Here is a 27062-nt window from a genome sequence, read left to right on the forward strand (position 1 = left end):
ATTGGCCGCGTTGTTGTTTGCGCGATTTTCGGCTTTTTTCGGAAATGTCCGTGCTGTGACGTCAGCACGTTGCCAGCGTCGCGGCGACAGCCCGAAGTTTGAGCGACCGAGCCAAAGGGGGAAGCAAAATGGCGGAACTCGAAGATGTTACGCTAGATGGGAAACCGCTTCATTCGCTTCGTGTGGCGGATTTAAAAGCTGCCTTGGAGCAACGAGGGCTGGCCAAAAGTGGGCAGAAAAATGCGCTCATCAAGCGACTAAAAGGGGTGAGTTTGAACGAAGGGTTTGGCTAAAAAATGTCTGCTTACTATCAAGTTCACTCGAGAGCTGAGTGGCAGGCCAAGTATCGCTGCTTCGGAAGCGGGAATGCGCATTTAGTGCTCGTGCACTGTTTAAACCGTCAACGGCTTCGTCGCGCTACTTAGTACACGCTCGTTTGTCTTTACAACTTTATAATTGTTGATTTTTTTGCAAAGCCTTTGTGTTTTTGGGGAGGGAAAAGGCGGTCGGCGGGTCGTGTGATCCTATGGTTTGTGAGTTGAGTTCGTGCCCGCGCCCTCGCTCGCTCTCTGTAGTGGGGGGAGGCGCGCCGATCGGGAACGCGCACAGCACTGTTCTGATGGACGAGAGGCTGACGTTTGCTTCTGGTAAACACACTGATCGACCGGGCATAAAAGTCATCAATTTAACTTTGTTGTTTCCAAACAAAATGGTCCGCAAAGTGAACGTATTCCGAGGCTCGCACGGAGTCGCGTCTCAGATTAAATCCTCACTAATCCGTGCAGGATTATGAGACTTAATTCGTCGTTTATTTTACAGGTAAATTGTTAGACATCTGCGCCACCTTTTTAGCAAATAATCCTTTTATTTTTTTGTTCGAATAAAAGACCTTGTGTTGATCACGTTGTTTAAATAAACTGAATCAACGGATCACGATGCGTTTTATTCACTTTCACTGATAAAAATCGAGATTACACTGAAGGTTTCGGGTAAAAACGCAATTCTTTTGTCCTGGGTATCGACAGGGGATTTTTTTTTTTACCAACAACCCGTGAATTGTCCACTTCACACCAATCCTGTACCGAGCAGGTGAAAACTGCATGAATAAACACGAGGGCTGGTGAACCGTACACACACACATGCGGTATAAGTAGAAGCCGAAACAGCACTAAAGTGTTAGAACTCGGTGTATTACGGTAACGGTGTATTACGGTAAATACTCCGGTACAGTTTTGGACATGCGGTCTTCAGTACAAGGTTTCGCGTTGGATTTGTCTAATCGGTATGTAAATAACATGCTTTTACTCTAATAACTTGTTTACGATACAGGATTTGATCGCAATAAGGTTTGTTTACTTGCATTGTTATTTTTTGTTATCCGATTTAAAGTGTTTATGGTGAATAAATGCTGTCTAAAGTAGTTTTACACCTTGAAACTTTTCTCAAAGGGAAACTGCTTTATTTCAGGGTTTCTTGCCATGGTGATGGTCTGACCATAAAAATGCTTGAGACTTTTATCACAGGTTAATTTTATAAGCAAAAAAATAATGGTAGACTAGTGTTGTGTTGGGCGACGAATCAGAAGATTGTGAGTTCGAATCCCAGCTCCACCAAGCTGCCCCTGTTGGGCCCCTGACCAAGGCCCTTTTAACCCTCAACTGCTCAGTTGTATAAACATGAAATAATGTAAGTCACTCTGGATATAAAGGTGTTTGCTAAATGCTGGAAATGCACAAATGTACTATGACTGTTCAGATATTAGAGTAATGCGTTAAATGTACATGATGCACAATTTTCTGCTTGTCATAACACATTTAATTATTAGGTACAGGCTGATATTTACTTGTTACTCTTTTGAGTTATTGAGATTTGTCTTAAGCCATTTCTATTCAAGCACCCAGTCTTATAATTGTCAAAAGCGAGCTAGTAACTTTAATAAATACTGTTATAAATCTTTAATAAATTTAGACAGACAATTTTTTTAAGTTCTAAACCCACTTGACCGCACTTTAAACCACTGTTCTAGACAAACAAACATGAGAATTTAGGGTCCTTTATGGACCTTTTTTTTTTTTTTTTACTTCTATGTGAATACTTTTTGCTAACAGCTTTGTGTTGTAAGTGATGCTTTTCCTTGCCAAAGTCTGCTCTTTTTGTTTGTTTCCGGTGATGAGTTTGCCATGCTAATACCGATGCACCAAACTAACTGGGTGTAAATGAGTTCGACTCAACTTCTCACACTCACAGTGTGCTCTGATGGAAACAGATCAACAACCAGTTATACTTACAATCTGTGTAAATGTTCCTAAATGTGTGACCTGTGGTGTTTTATTGAACCTCATTCTGTATGATGGCTGTTTGTATCACAGGCACTCATGTTGGAGAGCCTGCAGCGAACCTCCACCTCTCATCCTGGCCTGCAGCCCAACTCGCAGGTCAGAATAAATTCCTCCTCAAATGGTCTGGTTCTAAGTGTGTGTTTTTTCCTACTTAGGTGTATTGGAATCAAATGGTAAGATATGGCTACATATGAAAACAACAGCATAGCTTATTTAATTGACTATAGAAGTAACTACAGAGATGTAGTGACCAAGTGCCTGCATGTTTGTTTAAAAGAAGCTGTTGGAGTTGAAGACTATATTGCTAAAGTATATTTGTTTACTTTACTTTTGTGATGCATTGTATTCGCCTGACACATGCATTTTTTTTGTATATTCTTCAGATAGGGGAGGAGATGAGCCAGAACAGTTTTATTAAACAGTACCTGGCCAAACAGCAAGAACTCCTGCGTCAGAGAATGGAGAGAGAGGCACGTGAGGCAGCTGAGGCAGATGGTAAGACACAAGTAAACAAACGGTTAAAAAGATCCTGACAACAAAACCCAGTCGAATCACCCCTTTAATACCAGGAAATAAATGAGGCTGTGTCTGGAAATCACTTGTGCTTGACCTACATGGCAGTCTGCTTATATAGACAGTGTTTTATCAGGTGCAACATGTTTTTATTTATTACACTAGATGCGTTTCGTCTAATACCACAAACAGTCATAGACAATAACCAAAACAAAAAAAAAAAAGAATTATTTCCACAGATTTTTGGTCACTGTGTTGTTTTTATACCGGTTTATTACTTTTATTTAAGAATGATGCTTAAAATACATTTTAATAGGAACAGTAGACATTCAGAATGTGTAGCAGTTTGTTCCTTAATCAATCAGGTTTATTTATGCCACCAGAAAATATTGGCTACAGGCTTGTGTATGTGTTTTAGCTTCACATTCTGAATGTCTACAATGGCGGTTGTATTTTTCAATTAAATTCAGCAAAATGGTTTATTTTAGTTATATCTTTTTTATGTTTATCTTTTTAGTTATATCTTTTACCCATACAAGCCTTGTGACTGGTACATGGACAGTTGTTGGTTGCTTTTGCCCCTCATATGTTTCCTGTGATGAGTTTGCCATGCTAATACCGATGCACCAGTCTGACTGGGTGTAAATGAGTTCAGCGCAACTTCTCACACTCTGTGTGCTCTGAGGAAACTTGGGATGTCTGTCAGCTTCTTTCTACGAGTCTTGCATTGATTTAGATCCACTTCATCTTGTAAATTAGCGACAGTTACTGCATAGCATATCTTTCAAGCAAGATGCTTTTTTGTTTGTTCTGTATCTTAAGTCTGGTCTGTTTTACAAATATTTTAAGTTCAGTATATACAAAAGGGGACTCGTTTAGTTTGTGTGTTTGGTTCATTTATGTGACCCCTGACGCCTGTTTTATGTGGTTTATGGTTTTAGATACAGACAGCCCCGCAGGCCCTGAGGAGGATGATCACACAGCTGCCAACGACAGCACCTCCTGCTTGCCAGACAAGGTTTGAACACACATTTTATAAACAAACACACCTGCAGTGAAACACCACACACACACACAAACTTTAGAACCAGTGTCCTTTTTGTGTGCGTTTTCCTGTTTGTGAGATGCCCAGCATAGTTTGTTTATTTTACACTTTAACAGTGTCCCAGATAGCTGAACTTCATCCTTTTTTATACTACAGAACATAAAGGTTATTTAAGTTGTTGATGATGAAAAAATGACCATTTGGAGCAAACCTCATTTGCTGTTAAACAAAGGATAACATTTCTTGCTTCCCATCAGATGTAGTTGTCTGAAAATTATACCGTTTGTATACAGTTTACAATAAAGATCTGCAAAACCTTTCAACTAGAATATCTTCAATCTGCGTACTATATTGCTTTTATTAATCATTTATAATTCAGTCTTTGATGTCGATATTGCAATGAGTTATATGAGCATTAGAGGTGTGATTTAAAGTATCTGAAAATAACACATCTCTTTTTCAATCACATTTCACTCATGCTCTTATCTTTGTAATGAGAGAAACTAGCTGTCTCACCTTTCGATATATATTCAGCTATAGAGATAGCCAGAGTATATCATCTCGACATTATAAGTAAATATTTAAAATACAAATTCTCTAATATGAAAGTTTAAAATTAACTCTTATCTTATTAACAAATTACCACACTTCATAAAATGCCTTCACTCTTTACTCTGGGGGCTCTACATTGGTTGCCTATAAATCTTGTATAAATTTTCGTCCCTTGTTTCTCTCCCTTTAGCATCATGTAGCATCTCGGTCTTTTGTGCCTGAGGATGGAGGAGGTGATCAGATGGGCCCACAGGATCCAGTTGCTCTGGGAAGCCACAGGCTGGATCCAGGCACTGCCTCAGTATCACATGATTCCACTGATGTCCCCACAGCCAAGATCTGGCGGCCCTCTTTTTCCCAGGAGGAGGTTGCTACTCCCTCCCCTCCCCGTGCAGTTGCCTCTCTTTCCGTGCGTGTTGTTGGTCAGCCAGAGCGGCAGGGCGTACCCCTAATTGTCCCTCGCCCACAGCAAAGAGAAGGAACTGCCCCTGTAGAAGCAGGCCCTGCCCATCCAATGCCACAGCTCAGCCAGTCTGCTCGCACTCAAGAGGACAGTGATGAAGACGATGATGACGACGACGACGACAGCGATGAGGACGACAACTGGGGTCCTATATCTCGTGGAAGAAAGAACATCCACACACCACCAGCACAGCGTTCGCGGCGTAAGCTTCAGCCTCCTCAACACATTCCACCACATCATTCTCCACTGCAACTCAGACAACCCACTCCTCCTCCATCCCCTCCCCCAGAGCTCTCTTTCCCCTTGCCAGACACCCCCAAACAAAGTCCCCCAGAGCAGGATGAACCTGAAGCCCCAGAAGGGGCTGCTGTGTCCTCCCCAGTTTCCTTGCAGCGACAAGAATCAAGCTCAAGCTCCAGATCCAGCAGCCCTGAGCCACGATCCCAGCACAGGCCTGGGCCACTCAGTCTGCTGGTGCGCAAGATGGAATCTGAGGGGGCTTTTGATGGTGGGCAGAAGAAGGAGGAAGAGGAAGAGGGAGACTCCACTGCAGCAGCAGAAGAACAAGCTGAGGCTGGACCTGGAGTGCTTGTGTTTTCTAGAGGAGTGACTGATGTTCACACCAGCTGTGATTCTGAGGTAGTTCCTGATCATCAAGATTCACCCCAAGAGCAGCTGCCTGAGGAGACTGTGGCTCTACCCACTATACCATCGATCACAGAAAGCAGTCCTCTGGGGTCAGTGGAGATGAAAGAAGCAGAGGGAGAACAAGAAGAAAGTTCTCAGCCGGATGAAGACGAGAAGGAAGACAACCTGGAGGGCTGTAGTGAGCAGAAAGAGAAGGAGACAGAGGAGAGCTTTAATGTATCATCAGGGAAACGTGAACGAGAGGAATCACCGTCTCGCGTATCCTCTGACTTTCATCATAGATCACCTTCTCCTTCTCCACCTGCTCCTACAAAACGAGCACGCATGTTTTCTGAAGTTCCACCACCCGAATGCCTCTTGTCTCCCTCCAAACCGGAGCAGGTGTCTGTCCTTGTGTCAGGATCACAGCATGCAGATGTTGAAATGGAGACAGAAGCTCCCACTGCTTCTCCTCAGTCCTCACCTGCAAAGAAGCACGAGGAGGAAATGAAGGAGGTGGAAACAGATCAGCAGGGACCTGCAGAGGCAGATGAAGCATCAGAAGACCATAACAAGGCTCCTCCTTCACTTTGTCCATCGCCACCCCTGGAAAAGATGGAAGCAGAGCGAGAAAGAGAGAGCTCTGAAGAGAACAAAAGAGCAACATCCACAGAGATAGACCATGAGAAATCCATAGAAAGGGAAAGGGAGAGATCTGCAGAAAGAGAAGGGGAGAAATCCAGAGAGCGAGAAAGGGAGAGATCTGTGGAGAGTGAAAGAGAGAGATCTACAAATGTATCTGCAGAGGGGGAGAGATCCACAGACAGGGGAAAAGAGATGTCTGCAGAAGAAGGGAGATCCACAGAGAGAGAAAGAGAGAGATCTACTGGAAGAGGAAGCAAGAGATCTGAAGAAAGTGAGAGAGGAAGAGAGAGATCTGCGGAAAGAGAGAGATCCACAGTGAAATCCACAGTCCGAGAAAGAAAGAGATTGTCAGAGAAGGAAAAAAAATCACCTGAACGACACTCATCCCCCTCCAGCCAGTCTTCATCCTCTGACTCGGACTCAGAATCCTCTTCCTCCAGTTCCTCAGGCTCCTCCCCACAGGACAAACCCAGCCCTCCCAGTCAGAATAAGGTATGTGAATGTTGGTATTTTGGTAGTGTTCGTTGCTACTGACTCTGTTTCCTATGATGAGTTTGCCATGCTAATACCGACGTGCCAGACTGACTTGGCGCGAGTGAGTTCAACTTTACTTCTCACACTTTCAGTGTGCTCTGATGGAAACACAGATCAGATGTATTATTTCCAGACTTGCCATGAGCTTAGCAAATACATTTGCATTGGTTTCCCTTTTGGACCAGAGCACAGCTCTGTGTTTAATTTATTATTATGGAATACTGCAATTAGCCGTTTCCTGGTTTTGCTCTGCTAGTATTTTTGTATGTGTTTCTTTTAAACAGGATAAAAAGAAGAAAGCAAGCAGCCCAGATGATACAGCTATTCAGCCCTCTGATGCAGCAGAGAAGGAAGAGCCTTTGAGGTTAGCTGCTAGTCACAAAACACACACACGTATATACCAGAATGTTCTTCAAATAGGTCAGTAACACCTACATGCTTACTTAATACAACAGGAAGCAATAAGTTCTCAGCATTATTACATTCTCTCCCTCTGCTCCATCCTGTGCGTTTGAGGGCAACTTGTGTTCACTCTTAGCTTTGAGAATACTCCACTATGTCTCCTTGACCAAACTAGTTTCCTTTATTACCTCTCTGCACCGACCGACTGAGAACGACATAACCAAAAACCATTATTTGTTTGCTAATCCTTATGTTTCCAGGTTAAATTATCATTCATTAGGCTTGTTGTCATATGATTGACCTGGATGACTTCAGAAACGTCAAGCCTCACATAAATAAGCGGATCACCTGTTTTTAATCGTTAGAAAGGTTAATTTAACATACATTGATCACTAGCTCAGGCATCTCTGCCTTCATAGCCTGGAGCTTAAATCCTGTGCATGATAGTCGAAAAGAAATGACATTTGGCCTGTTTTCTGCTCCTAATCAACAGGAGATGAACGGCATGTGTCTGAGCCTCTCTTCACTAAGCACACAAGTGCAGGTCATTTAGAAATGGTCTAAGCTACTGAACGTGTGACTGTGTATCATTCAGAATAAGATACTGATATAGATTTAAAGTACTGGTTTTTTTTTTTCTATTTGTGGGATCTTAAACAATAGCACGACGGTATAAAAACAGCTTGTGAGTGGTTGAATGAAGAGCACGGTGTACTTAGAGAATGCAAATTAACAAGAGGAAAATAGTCACCCACCACATCAGTTCAGCTGAGCAGTCCTTCTACATTTTTTATATATAAAAAAAAAAGCACTGTTATATCCCACCAGACTGTTTTGTTGGTCTTATGCTCCTTTACAGCCTTGATGTGTGCAAGATACGAGAAGCTGATGAGCGTACTACATGACCAGTTTGCCTGGTTGTCAGTGTATGTGGGGAAACAGTGCATACTTTAACTGAGACAATATCAATTGGAATTGCTGCTTGTGCAACATCGCCAGACAAATCTTTGCCCACAGTTGGGGAACTTACAGGGGAGAAAATAATGGCTCCCTCCCGATTAAGATGTGCATAGGCTGTTTTGTCTGTCTGGTCTGAATTTCCAAAATTATGATAATCTTTTAAAATATTTTTAGATCGAATTGACTTTAGTCACTCGTAAACAGGATCACATTTAATATATGCAGGAAGATATATGCACATGTTAAAATAAACCACAACACACTCGTGGTCATAAATACATGATGATAATAGTATTTGTACTATTTAGTAGGTTTACTTGGTAAAGCAATAAGTGACGTTGCAAGGTTGAACAGCAGAAGATGAACAGCAGAATCCATATGTAATAAACTCACAGCTCTGGGTGCAAAGGTGCTTTCATATGATTAATCCAGTTAGGTAAATGAGAGCAAATGCCACTGTGCAAATTGTCTAAGGTTTTTGTTGTTTTTGTGACTAAACAGCAATGTGTTACACTGAAGCAGATTTCCATTTTGCTCCGTGTTCATTTATGATACATTTCATCAGCTAGTAATATGTTTTGGTCTCCTCTCACCACCTAAAGCTGAAGAAATGTCACTGGGATGCAAAATGCTCTTTGTAATCATTGTGCACACCACAAAAGTCAAATAATCTGCTGCAGTTCCCTGAGGCTGGCTGCACCATTCATTTTGAGCAGGGAAACTTTAAACTCTGCAAAACAATAGTTCCCCATAACTGAAAAGCCTGGTCTGTAATACACAAAAGATGTTTTCAATGAAGGGGACATTGAGATAGGACAATAAATATTTAGGAAATATCTTGATGCACATCACTACAGAATCAACATGATCAGAGTCCGAATTCTACTGAGCATTTTAATTGTTAGTTGTAAAAGTTATTTAATTTAATTATTCCTTCTAGTCAAAAATCTCTCCAGCATCACACACGGCTGAAAGCGTCAGTACACAAACACTCAGTGAAAGAATAAAAGCAGAGGTGAGCTATAGTGTTACTCTCTGACTATGTGCCTGTGGGAAAATAGCAGCACTTCAGGGATGAGCAATGAATGTCGATGGTTGAAAGAAAGAAAAAAAAAAACACCTCTTTTAGGTGAGATTTTTACTAGGCGTATTTCATCATATGGGACACTAATGCAAATTTTTCTAATGATTAAAACAGTTGGAATATACTGTTGGAAGTGTGCAGCTGATTTTATGTTTTGGCTAATCTGTCTGTGGTGACCAATCGTTTTATGTAGCTCAAATGTCATTTAAAAAGAAAGAAGTGTGTGTAGGTTTCAAAATCAAAATAATTATGGTTTCTGTGAGGTTGCGAACAGTGTGTATACTGGATGTTTTTTTCTCTTTATTGTACTGTATTCTACAGATAGTCTCAGTTTCTTTATTTGTTTTGACAAATTCTTGTGAAAGCTAGTGAAGATACAAGTGTACAAGATTAAACTCCTGTAAGATGGAGCTGGATAGAACAAAGCCTCAGCAGAGGGGGTGGGGTGGTGGGGGGAGTCCATCCTCCTCCTCTGACCAGCGCTATGAATCATGAGCTATTTTTATCAGATATGCTGTGAATTATAGTTTATGTAACTTAGTGTTTGGGAATGAGAATAGATACTTACTGTATATCCAGTTGCAATGAGTTTTTTTAGGAGGGGTGTAATAAACCGTATCTTTCCTTTTTAGCATATATATATTTCACCTATTATGTAACAGGAATTTAACTTTTAGAGTAAACTGGCATACATCTTTTGTTTGAAAGATAAAAATTAAGAATAAAAGTATGTCTGTTTGGCAGAAATAAATAACTTTCTCCGTGGCAACATTAGAGAAGTCACAGTTTCCAAAACTGACCCTGTGGTGGCAGAGTGACAGTACAAAATAGACTAATGTACACACAGTAAAGACGACAATGAGACAGTACAAAACTACACAGTATAATACCTGGTGGAGAGAGTGGTGTGTGTGTCATTGTCTGTCTGTGTGTGTGTGTCTCTGTCTGTGTGTGTGTCTCTGTCTGTGTGTGTGTCTCTGTCTGTGTGTGTGTCTCTGTCTGTGTGTGTCTCTCTGTCTGTGTGTGTCTCTCTGTCTGTGTGTGTGTCTCTGTCTGTGTGTCTCTGTCTGTGTGTCTCTGTCTGTGTGTCTCTCTCTCTGTCTGTGTGTCTCTGTCTGTCTGTGTGTGTGTCTGTGTGTGGTCAGTAGGTGACAGTCCTGCTGTATCTGATAACACATGTGCATTGATTTCACTAGATGATTAAAAGTGAGCTGCTTGAATTCAGCAGCCAGTTAATGAGAGTTTATAGTTAGTGAGTTCACAGTGAGATCCGAATCGCTGAATCGACTCACGTGTCTCCAATACGCCTGATTTCATCATCTGCATTTCTGCATTGATCTTTTCACAAATCGGAGGTCTGTATATATTTTGTCGTATATATTTTTTGTGCACAGACACCTTTGGCGCTATCGAATTTATTTATCTGGAGTGTAAATGTAACGCATCCGCATATTTTCACGGTAATGAAAGGAAAGCTTGTCTAAGCGTTTTTCTGAGCAGGCATTCAGCGCGGCCAGCCTCCGACCCGGCGTGCGTGGCTGTGTCGGAAGCGTAGCCCCGCCCCCTCTCTCTATAGCTCCTCCCACTCTCCCGAGCTCTGTTCAACATGGCCGCTAAGTGAACGTTGCTGCGCGTAGACCGACGCATTGCACAAAACGGCCGTCTCTCAGCGCTCCCACGGTTTCGGCTCGTGCGCACGCGGCCGTGAGCGGCAGATTCAGACGCAAGACCGTAGCGCATCGAGTTTGTAGCCCGTCGACATGCTGTCCGACGGAAATAAAGGAGGGTAAGGGAGAGAAAGACCGAGAGAAAGCGGGGAGAAGGAGAAATGTCCTATAGCGCGGGGGGGAATAATGTATAGCGCGCTTTTCCCCTCGGTAATCACACTCCAGGCTGATTTTCGCTACACCGAGTGAACGAGTGAATGATGTCGCGTTTTTAAATGAAAGGAGGAGGTTTTTTATTTTTGTCGCGGTTTCCTGCGGGTGGGAATGAAGAGCGTGGCCTTGGTGATGATGGGGGAAGGGGGGAAGGAAGGAGCTCCACTGTAGCCATTAGCGTCCGGATGATACCGTGAACATCTGTGAGGGGCGTGAAGCCGTGAATCATAAAGATTATTATTTCCTTAATGTTGTCTTTATCATCGTCTCAGCTTGTGTAATCTAACAGCTCTCTCTCTCTCTCTCTGCCGCCGGGCTTCAGGGCTTTTGTTACTGCTCAACTTCGATATGAAGGAAATCTTCAGACTTTCTGGAATTTTCCTCACCAAGTGACAAAGCCTTTGGCATGATGTTCATTTTCACAGCTATATACAATCCAGTTCAGGTGGAACGTGACTCAATAGAGATGTTTCTGTTATAACCTGTAAGGAAGGATATATATATAGACCGATCACCAACTTGAACGACCTTAAGTGTGATATCGGATTTAATGTGCTTTGTTTCATGATTGTGTTTTTTTCTTTCTTTTCTTTCTCTTCCCTTCAAGTGTGTGTAAGTGTGTGTGTGTGTGAAGGGGCAGTTCCCTAAAACAGCCCCTCGGTTGTTAGGGAGACGGTGTGGGGGAGTTTGGGGTGCAGCCCCCAGGGAGAAACGATTAGTTGCTGTCATTGGTAGCAAAAATCCCAAATGTGTTCTTTACTGAGGCAAAAAAAAAAAAATACATCCGCACTGCTTTCTAGGAAAGTGTCCCTGTGGCACTATTTGTGTGTGTGTCATGCTTTACAAATTAGTCTCTGTGATATGGGAACGGTAGATCTGGCTTTATTTCGGCACCGTTGATTAATGGGTTCTTATTGATGTGTTAATTTTTTCCGTATTGTGTCTGATTCACTTTCCAAGATGCTTTTCTTTTGTCCTCCAGTCATGAGCATGTGCTCTTGGGTACACTTATTGAACATAGAGATGAAAAGATGTAATAGGAGGGGACCTCTGTCGTCTTAAGAGTAATCACAGTCAGTTCTGTCATGTCTCGGGGGGCCGGCACTCACTTGCACACCTGTTTATATATTGAGATGAACAGCAGGATGGGTTTGTTTGTGTGTGTAGCACAAAGCGTGTGAGTGGTCATGGAAGAGGCTGTTTAAAGAGGGGATAAATGCGATTACCTCGGCCAGCAGATCTTCAGCTGATACGGTGACATAATGGCTAAACGAGGTTTGATATTCTTGCCCTAATGGTGTATGCTACACTTTATTGATTTGTTCTTTTGTCCCTGGCATCCATTTCTCTCTAACATCTGTTGTCTGCCTGTGTTGGATACTTTCCTGTTCTCATCTGTCTAGTCATTATGACTGAGTAGGAAGTGTTTGCTTGTTAAAAGGTTGGATAGTTGTTGTTTTGTTTTTTTGTCGTTGTTTGGTTTTTCATTGACACAAGGCAGGTTTGCTCTGACATCCGTCTGTTACAGTTGTTTGACGAGTGTGTGAAATCCTGTCTTTGTGGCTCTGTATATGTTTGACCCTGACATGCCTGGGTGTCATTTAGCTGCTGAGTTATTTATAGTTATAGTAACCCAGATCACTATCCTCATTCATTTTACCTCTCTCTCTCTCTCTCTCTCTCTCTCTCTCTCTCCCTCTCGCGCTCTCTCTCTCACTCACACACACGCACACATCTCTTAATTCTCAGTTCATATGTGAATTGTCAAATTTCTGTGCTTCATTTAGCTTGAGCTTTGGGGATGGCGCTGGTCTAGTGAGAGCGCTCTAGCTTTTTTACTTTTATTTATTTTTGTCCGTCTCTCCTACCTCCCACTTTATTCATATTTTCCTCACTCCCCTTGTGATGATATAACACTTGGTGCAGTCATTGTCACATTTTTCTCTCCCTCTCTGTATCTTTCTCTCTTCTCTCTCTCTAGGGATGTAAAGCAGGCCACGGTTGCTGAACCCACAGGTCCCGTCTCTATGGAGCTCCAGGAACAGCCCGAGTCGGAGAGTGCACTGGCTCATCCTGCCTCACAGGAGGCGCCTGAGACCAGCGAGTCCCGTTCTGATGAGGTAATGAGATCCTCTGGAAAGACACCAAGGAGCAGGGGCAGGGTGTATGGCTACGTTATTAAATTTATTCAAATTGGCATTTATGGGAGTTTATTGTTGTTATTTTAAGACACTTATTGCTTTGCAAACATAAATTGAAACTTTATTAGCTGAAGAGTTATGGCTATAATTGTTGGCGCCAAAATTAATAAAATTGTTTACAAAAAAGCTGTAAAAATTCTCTCTCTCAGAGCAAGCTTTCCTCCCTCACTCTCTCCCTCTCTTTCTGTAGCTGTTATTATATTGTCAGGGGTTGAGGCTGGCTAACTGTGTGTGAAATTAGATACAGTCCGCAGCTTGCTGGTTAGGTGCTCCGAGTGTGATGAAGAAAGATGTGTGCCAACAGAAGAGATAAAAAGATCTTGATGTATTCTTGAAGTAGGCCAGTATATTTACAGACACTTTTTTTTAAATACCTGTATTTACTTTGATCGTTTTAATTGAACAGAAATTTAAAGCTTAGTTCAGATAGAATTAAACTTTTCTGCTGTAATTTGTCCTTTCAAAAAACATTAACAAGACACCTGATAACTATAATCATGTCCAGATACACAAGTCCTCGATTTTGGGTGAAGATAATGCTGTATGTTGCTACTCGACCTATTCGGTCTCATAGCACACATTTTAGTGATACTCCTCCCCCCATCAGGTGTATAAACTCTTCAAATTAAACGCGAGTTATCTTGCAGTCTGGATGTAAAAACATAATTTAGGTGTCCCTGTGATGAACTAACCGAATCTGAATAGAGCTTAAAAGAAGTGACCACGTTGTCAGACAGGACTTTATGGGTTTAGAAAGGTAGGCCAAGAGGCAAAAACTAAAAAGATGGAAAGGGATTAGAACAGGTGTCGTACTGTGTTGGTGGTAGATGTTATTTCGAATTTGGGTCATTTTTTGTACAGCCTATGTGTGTGGGTGAGAGAGGGAGAGTGAGAAGAGAGAGAGTGTGCTTCAATTGTTAGAAAGAAAGAAAAAAGTCTGATGCAATGTAGTGAGAGAGATAGCCAGACTCTCCTCTACCTCCTTTCTGTTTTTTTTTTGTTTTTTACTTTATTCTCGTTAGCTCTCTCTCCATCATTCCTTCCTCTTCAGCTTTTTTCCTAACTTTTTTTTTTTTCCTGAATCTCATAATTTCTCCAATCTCCCACTTTTTCTTGCTTTTCTCATTCTCTCTGTTGCTTCTCTTTCTAATCTAGTGGAATGAACTGTTGTGTTTTTTAAAAACCCACTGATTGCTTTGTTATGAAGGTGCCCTCCCTTCTTCCATTGCTCATACTGGTACCTGCGTTACTACCTCCACCTCTCCTCTACCTCCATCACGTGCCGAGCTATGAGCTAGCCCCCTCAGGCAGAGTCACCACCGCACACTTAGCCTTCACCTGATGGAAACCTGGCGGATGATTGGCCACGCTGCTCACTGCGCAAACTGATGTGGCCCCTGATAGGACTGCTTGGGAGAAGGCTAGAATCGTTTGATTGGGTCGAGGTGGCAGCCATTTTGACAGGACACCTCCTCTAGTCCCATACTCCGTGGTCTATCCAGAGTTGACTCATACACCGTATGGACTTTTCTGTGCAGCTTGATAGGCACACGGTGATTTATGTGTCATGGCTGCCCGTGTGTTCGTTCTGCTCACAACACGTCTTCATGTATGGACTAATGAATTACGACACCTGAGCATCAGCCCTGATCTACCCTCTCACACCCTATAAAACGGTCTGAAGAGCTGCACTTGACTCTGCTCTGCTAGAACACATGTACAAGGCTCCAGGACAGACTCGTTTGTTGTTTCCTGAATGACTGATAACCCAATCGTGATTTACGTGTGAACGGTCTATGAGGGCACTTGATGTTTTTTGAGGAACTGCACCACAAATGAACTTTCTGGAATACCAGTAACCATCATGAGCCCAAGATTAATCAAGGTGCTGTCTGGATGTGGCCTGTTTTAAAGCTCAGGCTTGCGTATTTTCATGAAGTCCACTCCTCAGCCGGTGATGTAATGCAGCCTCAGTGGATTACTGTCCTCACGAAGGGAAATAACTGCGGACTTTAATCAGCATCAGCCTGGAGCTCAAAAATACCCTTCCGCCGCATGCCACTGTGGTGTACACGGTCTGCTGAATGGATTATGGACTAGTTTTGCTTTATTAAAGCAATACATTTAGACTGTAATGTCACACACGTTGCTCTCACATGCTGTTTAAAATGAAATGAGAGAGCTGTTCTGAGTGGAAAACGTGAACCCCCAGAGACTTTATTTACGATATTGTTCGAATGCACCTCGCCTCTCAAAATCATCTTCCACTGAAACCATCAAAGACTGTTTCTGATTCATAAGAAAAAACATCACATCAAAGACTTTGTCTCGATTCAGAAATCGTGTTAAAAAGCCACACCATTGAAAATCACTCCCACCAAAAGTTAAAGTCCAAAGGCAGTTCCAAATCAGCCGGCCAATCAGCACGCTCAGTTTGTGAGCATTTCTCGTCCTCACTTCTCAGCCTCTTCTCATTGGACCTTTGTTGCCTAGATACAGTGCACAGTGCCGTGCGGTTGGGCCATAGCCAAGCCAGAGAGGAATCAGGTGTCAATGGTACCAGGAAACACCCTTTTTTTTTTTAAAAAAAAGAAAAAAACCCAAGATGTATTTAACTTTATAGACAGATATCATAGTGCCTTTTTGGTTAAAATTGAGGGTTGATTTGTTTTTAAAAAAGCTTTTATTTTGTGTGTGTGAAGGACAGTATATTAAGTTGGGATACAAGGGTATGTTGAGGTTTTATAGCCTTATTGACACTATACAGGGTTTGGACTAGAATCTATGGGTCAAGCATGAATTTCCTAGTCTGTAAGTTCCTATATTGTAAGGAACTTAAGTGTTTATTTGACAGACAGTGTGGCAGTTTATCGAGCAGCCTCCGTCTGTCATCATTCATTTATCTAATGTTGGTTTATTGATAGCTTTGTCTCTTCTTTTTTTTTTTCTTTCTTCTTCTCTTCTATCACCCTTTCCTCTTTCCCACTGTTCTTCCTGCCTGTTGTTGTGTCCCCCTTCTCTCTCTCTCTCTCTGTCTCTCTGTCCCTCTCTCATCCCTTCTCGAACCCATTTGGGTCTCTCTCTTTTTTTTTTTTGGTTTGTCATCCTCTGTCTTTTCAGAGCACCACTCCAAAAGCGTTTGCTGCACGCAAGATTTCACTGACAAGTAAGTATTTATTTAAAATATTCCTTTATTCATCCCACAATAGGGAATTTATTTATTTATTAAAACAGATCTTTTTTTTCTGTTTCTGCAAATCTGGTCTTAAGCTGAAATTATTATATTATAGGGAAAATCTTTGATTAATGTAGATGCCATTTTTGGGGTTTTAAGTTTGCCACTCTTTTACGCGTAGCGGCTAAACCAGAGGGCGCTGCAGTGGATGCGGAGTCTGGGGGTGGAGCTGGCAGGAAGAGGAGGTGGGGCTCCAGTACAGCAGTCACTGCCAAAAAGCCATCAATCAGCATCACCACTGAATCACTGAAGGTACAAGATTACATCATAACTACAGAACCATCTATAATTAATCGAGCGGAATTATAAAATCAGGAATTTTGTGCTTTTGTTTCTTTATAAATAATCTGGTGCTGTATTATAGAAAAGTTCAGAGAGTAAAAGCTTTGTGGTGCTGTAAGCTAACCTCAGCCAAACTTATATTAGCCAGCCAGCTAAAGTAAAATTACTTCACTGTAATCACACAGCAAGGTCCTTCAGTTTGGTGAATATAGAGGTTTTAACCAATGCACCCTCCATCACTGTTGTCTTTTTACATACCTGTCTGATTTGTTTATATTCTATAAAAGAGAGCTTTCTGTAAAATAAGTAGATCAAACAAAACTGTTTTTAAGCATCTGTGTAGTGATAAGTCTGTCCTAATGATCTCAAATTGACACGAGACTCATTCCACGATATCTGCAGACTAACATTAGGTGTAGCTCTTATGGCTGTGTGATATGTAGTTGTGTGTGTGTTCAGTCTCTAATCCCAGACTTGAAGCCGCTGCAAGAAGCTGTGGTGGACCTGCATCCTGATGAAGGGCGTTTCTCAGGGGACGAGGACTCGGGCCAGCAGCCTGAGCGTGACGAGGACCAGGGACTTCAGATCAGGCGTACTGTAACACAGGTACACGGTCTATCTGTCAGATCTCAAACAGTACCTGGCTGCTGTCAGGAAAACACACAGGTTCAAAGAAGCACAGTGCCACTTAATTTGTTGTGTATGGATAAATATAATCAATTTTTTCCACTAAATAAAATCTTCTGTTTTGTACCTAGGTGGTTCCAGCAGAAACTCAAGAGAATGGACAGAAAGAAAAGGAGGAGGATGAAGATGAGGATGAGGAACAGACAGAAGGAGAGAAAGAGAAACCCCCCAAGAAACAGAGGAGAGAGAGCTCATCAGAGGTTGCCATGGAAACACAGGAGGGTGACACTAAGAAGGGTGACTATTTTTAGTTGTTTGTGTGTGTGTGTGTTAATGGCTTTTTCTTAACTTTTGTTTTACATGTGAAGTTAATGACATATTAATAGGTTTGCTATCCCATTGGTCTCAGATCTCTGTGCTAAGTCTGTACTCTGAGGGGGAGTCCACAATCTGTTCAAGAATCTGTTAGAAGCTGATCTTTGCTTCTGAAATGGTTTGGTTGAATCTAATTTTTGTGTTAATTTTTAATGTTTTTTTTTTTTAAGTGACCCCTAACGACTCAGTGGTGCGGCGCTCTATCAGTCAGCAGAAAGTGGCCGTGTCAATCACCATCGATGACCCGGTCCGCACAGGCCGCCAGCTCTCACCTCCCCGTGGCAAAACATCCAACATCATCCACGTCTGCAACCTGGTGAGTGGTGTGCATGCACAGTGTGTATATGTGTAGTTAAACATACAGGTTTCACAAATGCATACTGTTTTTGTGTGTTGTGTAGGAAATCAGGAAAATAGTAATTTATAATTTCTTTAGATTTTTTAGAACGCTTATGCTTAAGAATATATCATTATTACATGACTATTGTCCTGTCTGCATGTTTGTAGTATTTATATGGATTTATTGTTGTAATCATTTTATTAGAAGGTCACTGCAAGATCAAATGTATCGAATAGGTTTTCTTCTATAAAATGTTTCTTCCATTTGTAACCAGAACTAGAATTGCTAAGGGAATCACAGGAATCAAATATCATATATATCCTGTTCATGTCTGACTCCATGTTCTTGTCTTTAGGTTCGCCCTTTTACTTTAGGCCAACTGAAAGAGCTGTTGAATCGGACCGGTGCTGTGGTGGAGGACGGCTTCTGGATCGATAAGATCAAATCCCACTGCTATGTAACTGTGAGTCTTTTTCTGTCAGCCACTTCACCTCTCTCTCTCTCGCTCTCTCCCTCTCCTTCTCTCCTTTCATTTCTCTAATCTACTCTCTTTGATTCAGGTGGTTGTGTTTTTGAACCCTGAAGTAGTTTGCTTATGTACAGGAAGCTGAACAGATTTGTATTTAAAATAGATTCACAGTTTAAATTAAAATGCTGTCGTCCGAAATATCGAGGGGGAAAGTAAATCCCGGTTTAAGATGTCTGTAGGTTTTGTCCAAGTTTACTTATTGTTATAGAACAGAGTTTTACAAAACTATCAGTTTATTAATCGACATGCCTTAATGGTGCAGGTAGCCGACCAGTCGCGTACTAATGTGTAATCTGTAATTGGTCCGTAGATGACGTCCTGAACCTTACAGGGTGTGTGTGTGTGTATATATAAACAAATCTATTTCCTATGTAGAACAAGGAACTTGGCTAGACTGATGCACATGCCTGTGTACACCACTACTTCTATAAAACAATTCAAAAATCCCCACAATTGCAGAACAGTGTTTACTTGCGGTTTTAACTTTTCCCCTCTTTGTATTAGTTTGAATCTGTCTGATGTAATGTTCTTATCTCTGTGGCTTAGTACTCCAGTACCGAGGAGGCTGTCGCAACACGTGAAGCTCTTCACGGTGTGAAATGGCCCTCTAGCAACCCCAAAGTGCTCCGAGTGGACTTCTGTGAACAGAAGGAGGTACATAGAGCAGTGTTGAAGAGGCAAAACTCTAATAAACAGCTTGACTGCTCTTTGCCTATTTTTTTTTTTCTTGCCATTCTCATCGTATGTGCCTCTGACCCTCAGCTGGACTTCCACAAAGGGCTGCTGACGGGTGAAGATCCACGAGCCACTGCAGCTCCGAGCCGCCCTACCGCCCCTCCACCACTCGTAGCCCCAACCCGAGAGAAAGAGCGGGAGCGAGAGAGAGATGGAACAGCAACAAATGTGAGAGACCAGTGGGCCGAGAGGGAGCGAGAGATGGAGCGTAGAGAAAGGACACGCTCGGAGAGGGAGTGGGACAGGGACAAAGTGCGAGACTTCAACAGGGATGAACGGGAGGTGGCCAGGAGGTCTCGATCACGTGACCGGGACAGGCGACGCAAGGAACGTGGAAAGAGCAAAGAGAAGAAGTCGGAGAAAAAGGGTAGAGTTAAAATTCGTCTTTTTTTTTTTTTTTTTTTTTTTTTTTTTTTTGGACTGCTCTAGCTGTGAGTAATGTTTTCAGAAACAAAAATCTGTTGGTGTTTTTGTTAGTTGGCTTATGTAGTCAATTTTTTTACAGTTTTAGCCAGCAGTCAAACAGGTTCTACTTTTGCAAATAGATGCCTATCAATGTAAAGGAAAAATGTTCTGACCTCATTGGGTTTGCAGCACAGATTCTTCACCAACCAATTAATAATTATAGCATGGTATGCAAACATGTATCATAATTATCAGCAAGAGCCATTTGAGTTGTGCTGATAAAACATAGCTGTAAATGTCAAGGATTCAAAAATTATAAAAAATCCACCTCTTTAATGTTGTACAATTAAAAATGTTCTATTTCTGCTGTAGATAAACCAGAGGAACCTCCTGCCAAACTCCTGGATGATCTGTTCCGCAAAACCAAAGCAGCTCCATGCATATATTGGCTGCCACTTACTGAAGAACAGGTCAGACACACACACACACACACACACACGCGCACACACAACCTTAATATACAAAGCTGCACATTTACATGATTTTGCATACCCTTGAGGGTCATTGTCTCTTCTGTCCTTCCTCAGGCGACTCAGAAGAACCTGGAACGTGCAGAGAGAATGAAAGAGCGGGAGAAGAGGAGGAAGGAGCTGCAGGAGGAAGAGGACAAGAAACGCGAAGAGGAGAGGAAGGAGAGAGCCCGAGGCCGGGAGAGAGAGGGCGGGAACACAGCAAGCAGTGGAGGAGGCTCAAGCCGTCCACCCGAAGGAGAGAAGGACAAAGAGAGGGAGAGGGAAAGAGAGCGTGATCGGGGTAGAGAGAAGGAGGGAGAGAAAAGGAGAGACAGCAATCGCGGCCGAGGCAACGACTCCAAGCCAGTGGGGGGCAGCAGACGCTCACGAAGCCACAGCAACCCCTCCAGGGACAGACGACGTTGAGTGTGTGTGAGTGCACGTGTGAGAGAGAGCACCAATGCAAGCGTGTGTGTGGTTCTTGGAGGAAAAGATGGAAGCCCTTTCTTGCTGACTGAGTCCCGACTATGAAGCAAAAGTTCCAGCTTTGAAAATCATTTTCACTTTGCATACACATTGGTAGCATCACACATTCAGTCACACTGCTGTAACATCCTTCTTTCAGGACTTTCAAAAAAATAATAACTTTTTTAATTAGATCCATTCTTGTGTTGTAGGAAACTTTTTCCCTATTTTGTGATTTTTGCAGGTTTTTTTTTTTTTGGTCTTAAACAGATGTATCAAGGGCTTGTGCAGATTCATTCTCATAATCACACTCTTACACATGGACAAGGCTAGAACATCAGAGAGAGCAGCGGGATCATTTATTCCACTTTTTTTTAAGCCCTTGAATATCTTTTTTTTTATATATAAATTCTGATTGGAGTCAGCTGTGGCAGTCAGTTTGCCACATCGTAATTTTTATTCGTTCTGGGACTTATCTTTGGTTCACCAAACCAACCCCCCCTTAGCAAACTGTTTTGGCCCGAGATTCAGGTTAATCGTGGTATGTGTTTTGGTCACAGCCCTCAACCCTCTCATATCCTGCTGCACCGAACGGCTGACTACTACATACCTGTCTGGTGTTAACTCTAGAAAGGTGCTGTTATGAAGGATAACAAGTGTTTAACACGTCTCGTCTCTCCCCGTCCTTCTGCTGCCTCCATCCTTGCATTTTTGCATTTCCCTGTGTTCTCCTGTTGGGAGTCTGTAATCCTCTCTGTTCTTTAGTGTTGTACTCCGAGATCCAGATAAGGGAGAAAACTAACAGTTATAGACAAGAGAGGAATGATACATGTTTTAATGATTGTTTTAACTTTTTTTTTTTTTTTAGTTTGAAAAAGAGATTCATATTTGCTTTTTGATTATTTTTTTTTCTGAGTATGCCAGATGTAAAAAGAATAAAAAAGTGATTAAAGGAAAGTTTGGTTGAATCTTTAATATTGGATGAGGTTTAGTTTTCAAAAATGGCAGCAAGTTATTTTTCATGTCATTAATTGCTCTGTCTAGCTTTTTGCTTTCCCTTGTTGGTCTAAACAGTACCGGACAGTCGTGGAGTATGTATAGTGTATGGAAGTGGACAGATATACCAGTATCATGGTGTAACTGCACTATGAACAATAGCTTAACCTGACCATTGTCTATTTAAAACATTAACTTAAGATGCCTTTTTTTTTTTTTTAGTAATACAACAGTGGATATATGGAACAAGGTTAAACTCTTTTTAAACCCATGTGTTGAACAAAATCAGTACTGCATTCACATCAGTACAAATAAAAAAAAAATTGTTCAAAAGCGACCTTAAGACCTCAAAACTGAGATAGAAAGAAGTTTATTAATAAGACAGATACAGGAATGTTTTTATTCTTTTGCAGAAACATTTCTTTAAAAACAAACAATCTTAAAAGGTAAACATGTTCATTTAAGTGCAAAATCTTTGCTAGTGATATTAAATATTTTAAAGTTAAGAAATAATCCCTTGTATTTTTTTTCTACAGCAGATATGAGAATAAACAGTAGCTCAAAATGACTTTCATTCTCCCTAATAACTTAAGTCAGGTGATCAAACCTTGTACTGAAAGTTTAGTCAGCAGGCCTCTGTGAACTTACTGGCCACTAGAGGGACATATCTGTCTAGCTCCATGCTTGAAATGTACGACCTCAAGTTGGGGGGGGGTGTCAGTCAATACCATCACACCACCTCTTTTCAGTGTTGCAATCTGTACCGTGTGTGTGCAGGTGGTGGAAAAAGAACAAGAAAAGATCAAATACTTTAAAAAGACAATGACAAATAATCTTGGTCACAAAGCAGTGTACGTTGGTCCAACGGAATGACGTCTCCCCCTGTTCAGTGTGTGTTTTGTGGGGGAAGGTTGTGAGAGGTGCACACCCTGCTCATGTGACAGGAGTGACAGAGGAGATGGGAGTCCAGGGGAAAGCACTGAGAGCCCGGTTTATCGGAGAGCTGCTTCCCACATTCCTGCAGAGAAACAACAAAACCATTTCAGAAATGATTACAGTGGTGCATCATTAACACCAGTAACAGATTGTGGTGTAAACAATATGCAGTGAGATGCTGTGAAGTAAAGCTGTTTGTTTCGTATCAGGGAAGAAAAAGAAAAAAAAAATTGGGAAAAAGTGAGTGGTGGTTTCACGAGACGGATGAATGAAATAGTCCACATTTAGAGCTCCATAAAAAGTTAGTATATATGATCATTTATTGGCCATCATAAAGTTCAATATGGAGAATAGTGCAAATGAAAAACAAACCTAATGAAGCAAGGATAGCAATTTATGATTAAGAACAACGCTAACAATATGTGTGCTGTACGAATGGGGGGGGGGTGTCTGAAGGTGAAGAAAGAAAACGTAAGAAATAAGTGCTAAATAAATCCTATCTGTAATTAGCTGCATGCATGGCTGGTCTTTAATGATGATCGTTACTGTCATCATATGTAAACAATCATGCAGAAAAGGTAAATGCCTGACTTCGAGTCAGTATCTTAAAGAGGACGAGCATAAAGACAATTCAGTGGCTCACAAGCTTGAGGCAGTGCCTTCATGTCTGGGCTACACGGCCAAATATACAGTGCAAACACACACTCACTTCCATAGGTGCTGTTTTCCCCCGTTTTAACATCTGGTGCATGTGAATCACAGTTCCCTGTCTCTATGCTTTTTATGCATATTGTGATGTTAAATGAATGACTGTGTGATGATATTGATTTGTTTAACATTTTAAAAAAGAGCCACTTGCGCCCACGGAGCAGCCGGTTTTATTTTTATATGCATACATTTGGTGGGGACAACCAATGGCTGTAATATACAGCATTTCAACAACAGAAGTATTTCTACTTTGTGTCAAAATCATAAAACGCTAAAATGATAGATTTTGTTCTGTGTCTAGATGAATATTTTATCTTCAGCTCAAATGAAATTCAAGGACACATGATGTACAACGGTGATTTAATCAAACGCAGACAAGAGTACAATACAACAACAACAATATTATTATTATTATTATTAATAATAATAATAATAATAATAATAATAATAATAATACACAATGTACAGCTCACCTCACAGTGATAGCACTCAAAGTGATAGTCTTTGTTCATGGACACCACCCTGAGAATCTCCTCACTGCCCTACAACACAGAGCAACATGGTGAAAACAGCTGTCTGAGACTGTGGTGTATACAGTAATCGCAGTGTCACACGCCACTGCAACACATTACCCCTGATTCACCTGATGAGTCAAAACAGGTGTGTCAAAGCAGATCAAAATACAGCTATACAGAGGAGCGGGAATTCAAACCTGGGACCTCTATAAAATGCTCTACAGTATAAGCTTGGTGTAAAAGCAAAGAATCCCTGGACAAGGAGCAATCGCTTACCTCAGCAGGTAAAATAGCTTGTAAACAGGCAGCGCATTTAGGAGCGAATGTCCTGCAACACAAATGAACGACCAACTGAAATACAATGAGTCAAACAGGCAAGATGTCTAGGTCCATTACAGAGGTGTTATATAGACAGACTCCTTCTCCTACACAGTATGCACGATTGTAATCAACACATTCGGGGTTTGTAGAAATCTAAACTCGGTCACGTAGCTCAGCGCGCTCACCTGTTGTAGTCTGCAACGCAGTAGACGTTATTGAGGTAGTCTACTGTGAAAGGCACGCCGTCCAGAGTCTTGGAGCAGACTGTACAGCGGAAACAGCCTGGGTGATACGAATTCCCCAGGGCTTGCAAAATCTAACACACACAGAAAAACAAAGCTTGCCGTGTTAGAGAAACTTGAATGCTAATCTGTGGCTGAAAATGTATTGATGGTCACAAAGGCCTTATGGCCAAGACACCTTTCATAATTTCAGAATTCAACATCATCGCTGTTTTAGAAGATGAACTGCTTAAGATGAAGAAGAAAAAAAAAAGGACTAAATCAGTACTCGTCACTATATGTAATGGTGAAGTTCCTCAGTGTTAGTCAACTGATCCAAATCCCAAAACACACACACGCATACCTGCTCAAGGATCAGGTGGCCACACACACAGCATTTTTCTGCTGCTGCCTGGAAGCCAGAAAACTAATAGGAGATAGGAAAAAGTGAGTAATCATAAAAATACTACTACTTCAAATACATGTATGGTGAATCACACACAAGTGTGGTGCAATTCAGCAATATTGAGTCTTTAAAGTTTCCTCACCATGTAATCCTCCTTACAGTAAACTGATCCACCGACATTGTAGAAATCCTTGTTTCTAAGTGTGCGACCTGAGAAACAGACAAGACAAAACCATGTCAACCTAAACATGTGGAATTGTTCCCCTCAATGTCGTTGACAAATATTAACATCTTCATGATTGCTAGAAAAACATATCATTATGTCCGGGTCAGTGGCTGGAGACAGAGCTGACAGAGTCAGAGGGAGTGATGGCTGGTGGCTGACTCACCGCAAGACACACAGGTGAAGCAGCGAGTGTGATAGAGACTGTCCAGAGCCTGGCAAGCATTCTCTGCACCATACACACCTTTTCCACACTTCACACATGTTCCTGAAAACACAGAAAGAACAATTTATTTAGCACATAAATGATGCCTTCTGAATCAGTTCATCAAAGACAAAGAAGTAGTTTGTATTTTAATGTAACACTACACACACATCTCTAAATTGCCGAACAATGGTCTACTCATATAACACAACACAAAATCCTCTCTGGATTGTAATGCATTTCTGTGGCATGTGAGTCATGCATTCTTTGAGCTGAGTAATGACCAGCGTGTTTGTTTAGTGTTTAAACACAAAAAAGAGAGCAAAATCTGGGCTAATAATGCCCTTCTGTTAGGTAACCTATTATGCTCTCCATCATATAAAATGGATTCAGAGCACAAACACAGTCACACTTTTACACAGATTCTTTAACGACTTCACAGGGGATTATTTCTCACAACAATGGAATCAAACGCACACACACCCAACCCTGTTGATATTGAGTGAGAGAGCCTTCCCTCAGGACTCAAATACCTGAACTGCAGGAACACACGCCTGTGCATGCTATTACATGCAGCTAACACACTTTAGACTTACTTGCCTACCCAAACTACTGTGCCTCTCCTAGCTCCCTGCTATGACCCAATGAACATGCAGCCTGTAATTAGGCCCATGCATAGTCATTATATGTGGTCGTAGGAGATATTTTTGACTGTGTAGTCTATTCAGAAATGCCTGTGTGTAGCTTTGGGCAGAGGAGCGGTACATTTGCTCATGGGCATATGAAGTGAGGTATGTAGGCTGGTTAGAGGCCTGGGCGGAGGGCACAGCCATAATATATGTTTGTTCATTTCTGTGCTGCTCTAAATTGTGATCTTTGTTGGATTGACTCAGTTCCGTGGTTAGACTTGCCTCGACACTGGCAGACGTTTTTCTGTTCCCAGTCACTGTGTAGAGGTCTGTACAAGTCACTGCAAGCCTGACTATCAATTGCATCCCTAAACTGCTCCTTCATGCAAGTCAGACCTTAAAACTTTACTAGACTGTATGGTGGAAGTGAGAAAAGTTTAAACATCCTCACCAAAAAATTCTTGTCGGTCAAGGGCTGACGATGGTTCCCTCAGAGACACATGTTCCTCCTGAGGTTTCGCCGCCACTGATACACTGGCTGCAGGAGGTGCAGAGGTGGACAGCGGCTTCTCCCTCAAGGCTAGTCCTCCCAGCTGCTCCTCTCCCTCCAGGGTCATGTCCCGCAGTAGGAGGCGTGTCAGCTCCTGCTGGTAGTGAGTTCCCGGCAGGTCTGAGTGCCTCATCCGCTCCCCTGTACTCTCTGTCCGCAGTCCCCGCTGCTCTGTGCCACTCCACCACTCTGTTGCTGCTGGGGAACTGCCTGCTGGTGGGTACGAATGACGGCCATCTTGAAAACCTCCTCCAATTCCCGATGTTCGTTCTAGATAGTCCCTCCACAGCTCTATCGGGGGTGCTCCGGCTTTCCCAGGGCCAGACGTTGGGTACACATGCCCAATGGTGGCAGCACCTAGCTGCGTGGAGGAGAAGTGCAGTGGCTGAGCAGGGCAAGACACATGGCGACTGTCGTAGCCAAGGCTAATACCGCTAGTGCGGTTGCTGCTGCATGGGCTTCCGATTGGACTTCCACTTGTGCCCCCTCCTCCTCCTCCTCCACCACCACCTCCTCCGCTAGCGGTGCTACTGGCGAAGCTGGAGCGTGGGCTCGCCAAAACAGACTCCTGCAAACTAAAGGATGAGCAGGGACTCAGTGCT

At 42.2% G+C, this 27062-nt stretch overlaps 2 protein-coding genes and 3 non-coding genes across 7 annotated transcripts in view; 4 read left to right on the top strand and 1 right to left on the bottom strand.

The window, feature by feature from the left end:
* The first annotated feature begins 95 nt into the window (after positions 1-95).
* acin1b (apoptotic chromatin condensation inducer 1b) lies at positions 96-21707 on the top strand. 2 transcript variants are annotated; one of them, XM_047815851.1, is made up of 17 exons: positions 96-266; positions 2370-2435; positions 2723-2834; positions 3794-3870; positions 4640-6671; positions 7001-7082; positions 13026-13164; positions 16366-16411; positions 16602-16732; positions 17222-17368; positions 17521-17686; positions 17935-18080; positions 18460-18567; positions 19180-19287; positions 19396-19735; positions 20146-20243; positions 20361-21707. In XM_047815851.1, the coding sequence occupies exons 1-17, from the start codon at positions 129-131 to the stop codon at positions 20709-20711; spliced, it is 4287 nt and encodes a 1428-aa protein (XP_047671807.1). In that variant the 5' UTR covers positions 96-128; the 3' UTR covers positions 20712-21707. The 2 variants fall into 2 exon arrangements, with proteins under 2 accessions (XP_047671807.1, XP_027034232.2); XM_027178431.2 differs by having other exon boundaries at positions 97-266; positions 4640-6676; positions 7003-7082.
* On the top strand, positions 2162-2262 carry LOC113663233. The gene has a single exon (XR_003445456.1). It is a non-coding gene; the product is annotated as a small nucleolar RNA U6-53/MBII-28 (small nucleolar RNA).
* LOC113663232 lies at positions 3443-3541 on the top strand. The gene has a single exon (XR_003445455.1). It is a non-coding gene; the product is annotated as a small nucleolar RNA U6-53/MBII-28 (small nucleolar RNA).
* Positions 6725-6825, top strand: LOC113663234. Its single transcript, XR_003445457.1, has one exon. It is a non-coding gene; the product is annotated as a small nucleolar RNA U6-53/MBII-28 (small nucleolar RNA).
* Positions 21708-22100: 393 nt separating the features above from the next.
* The window catches only part of ajuba (ajuba LIM protein), a 7065-nt gene continuing 2103 nt past the window's right edge, over positions 22101-27062 (bottom strand). The window contains exons 2-9 of one of the 2 annotated variants that reach the window (XM_027178351.2): positions 26362-27062; positions 25243-25344; positions 24996-25063; positions 24812-24874; positions 24412-24542; positions 24182-24233; positions 23864-23932; positions 22101-22764 (exon numbers count right to left, since the gene is read on the bottom strand). The exon at positions 26362-27062 is cut by the window's right edge and continues 1310 nt beyond it. In XM_027178351.2, the coding sequence (XP_027034152.2) occupies positions 22633-22764; positions 23864-23932; positions 24182-24233; positions 24412-24542; positions 24812-24874; positions 24996-25063; positions 25243-25344; positions 26362-27062 (1318 nt within the window). In that variant the 3' untranslated portion in view covers positions 22101-22632. The remainder of the gene's footprint in view (positions 22765-23863; positions 23933-24181; positions 24234-24411; positions 24543-24811; positions 24875-24995; positions 25064-25242; positions 25345-26361) is intronic. The other variant, XM_047815976.1, reaches the window with a different exon arrangement.

Source organism: Tachysurus fulvidraco, chromosome 1 (genome assembly GCF_022655615.1).
Source record: "Tachysurus fulvidraco isolate hzauxx_2018 chromosome 1, HZAU_PFXX_2.0, whole genome shotgun sequence".
Classification (NCBI taxonomy): domain Eukaryota; kingdom Metazoa; phylum Chordata; class Actinopteri; order Siluriformes; family Bagridae; genus Tachysurus; species Tachysurus fulvidraco.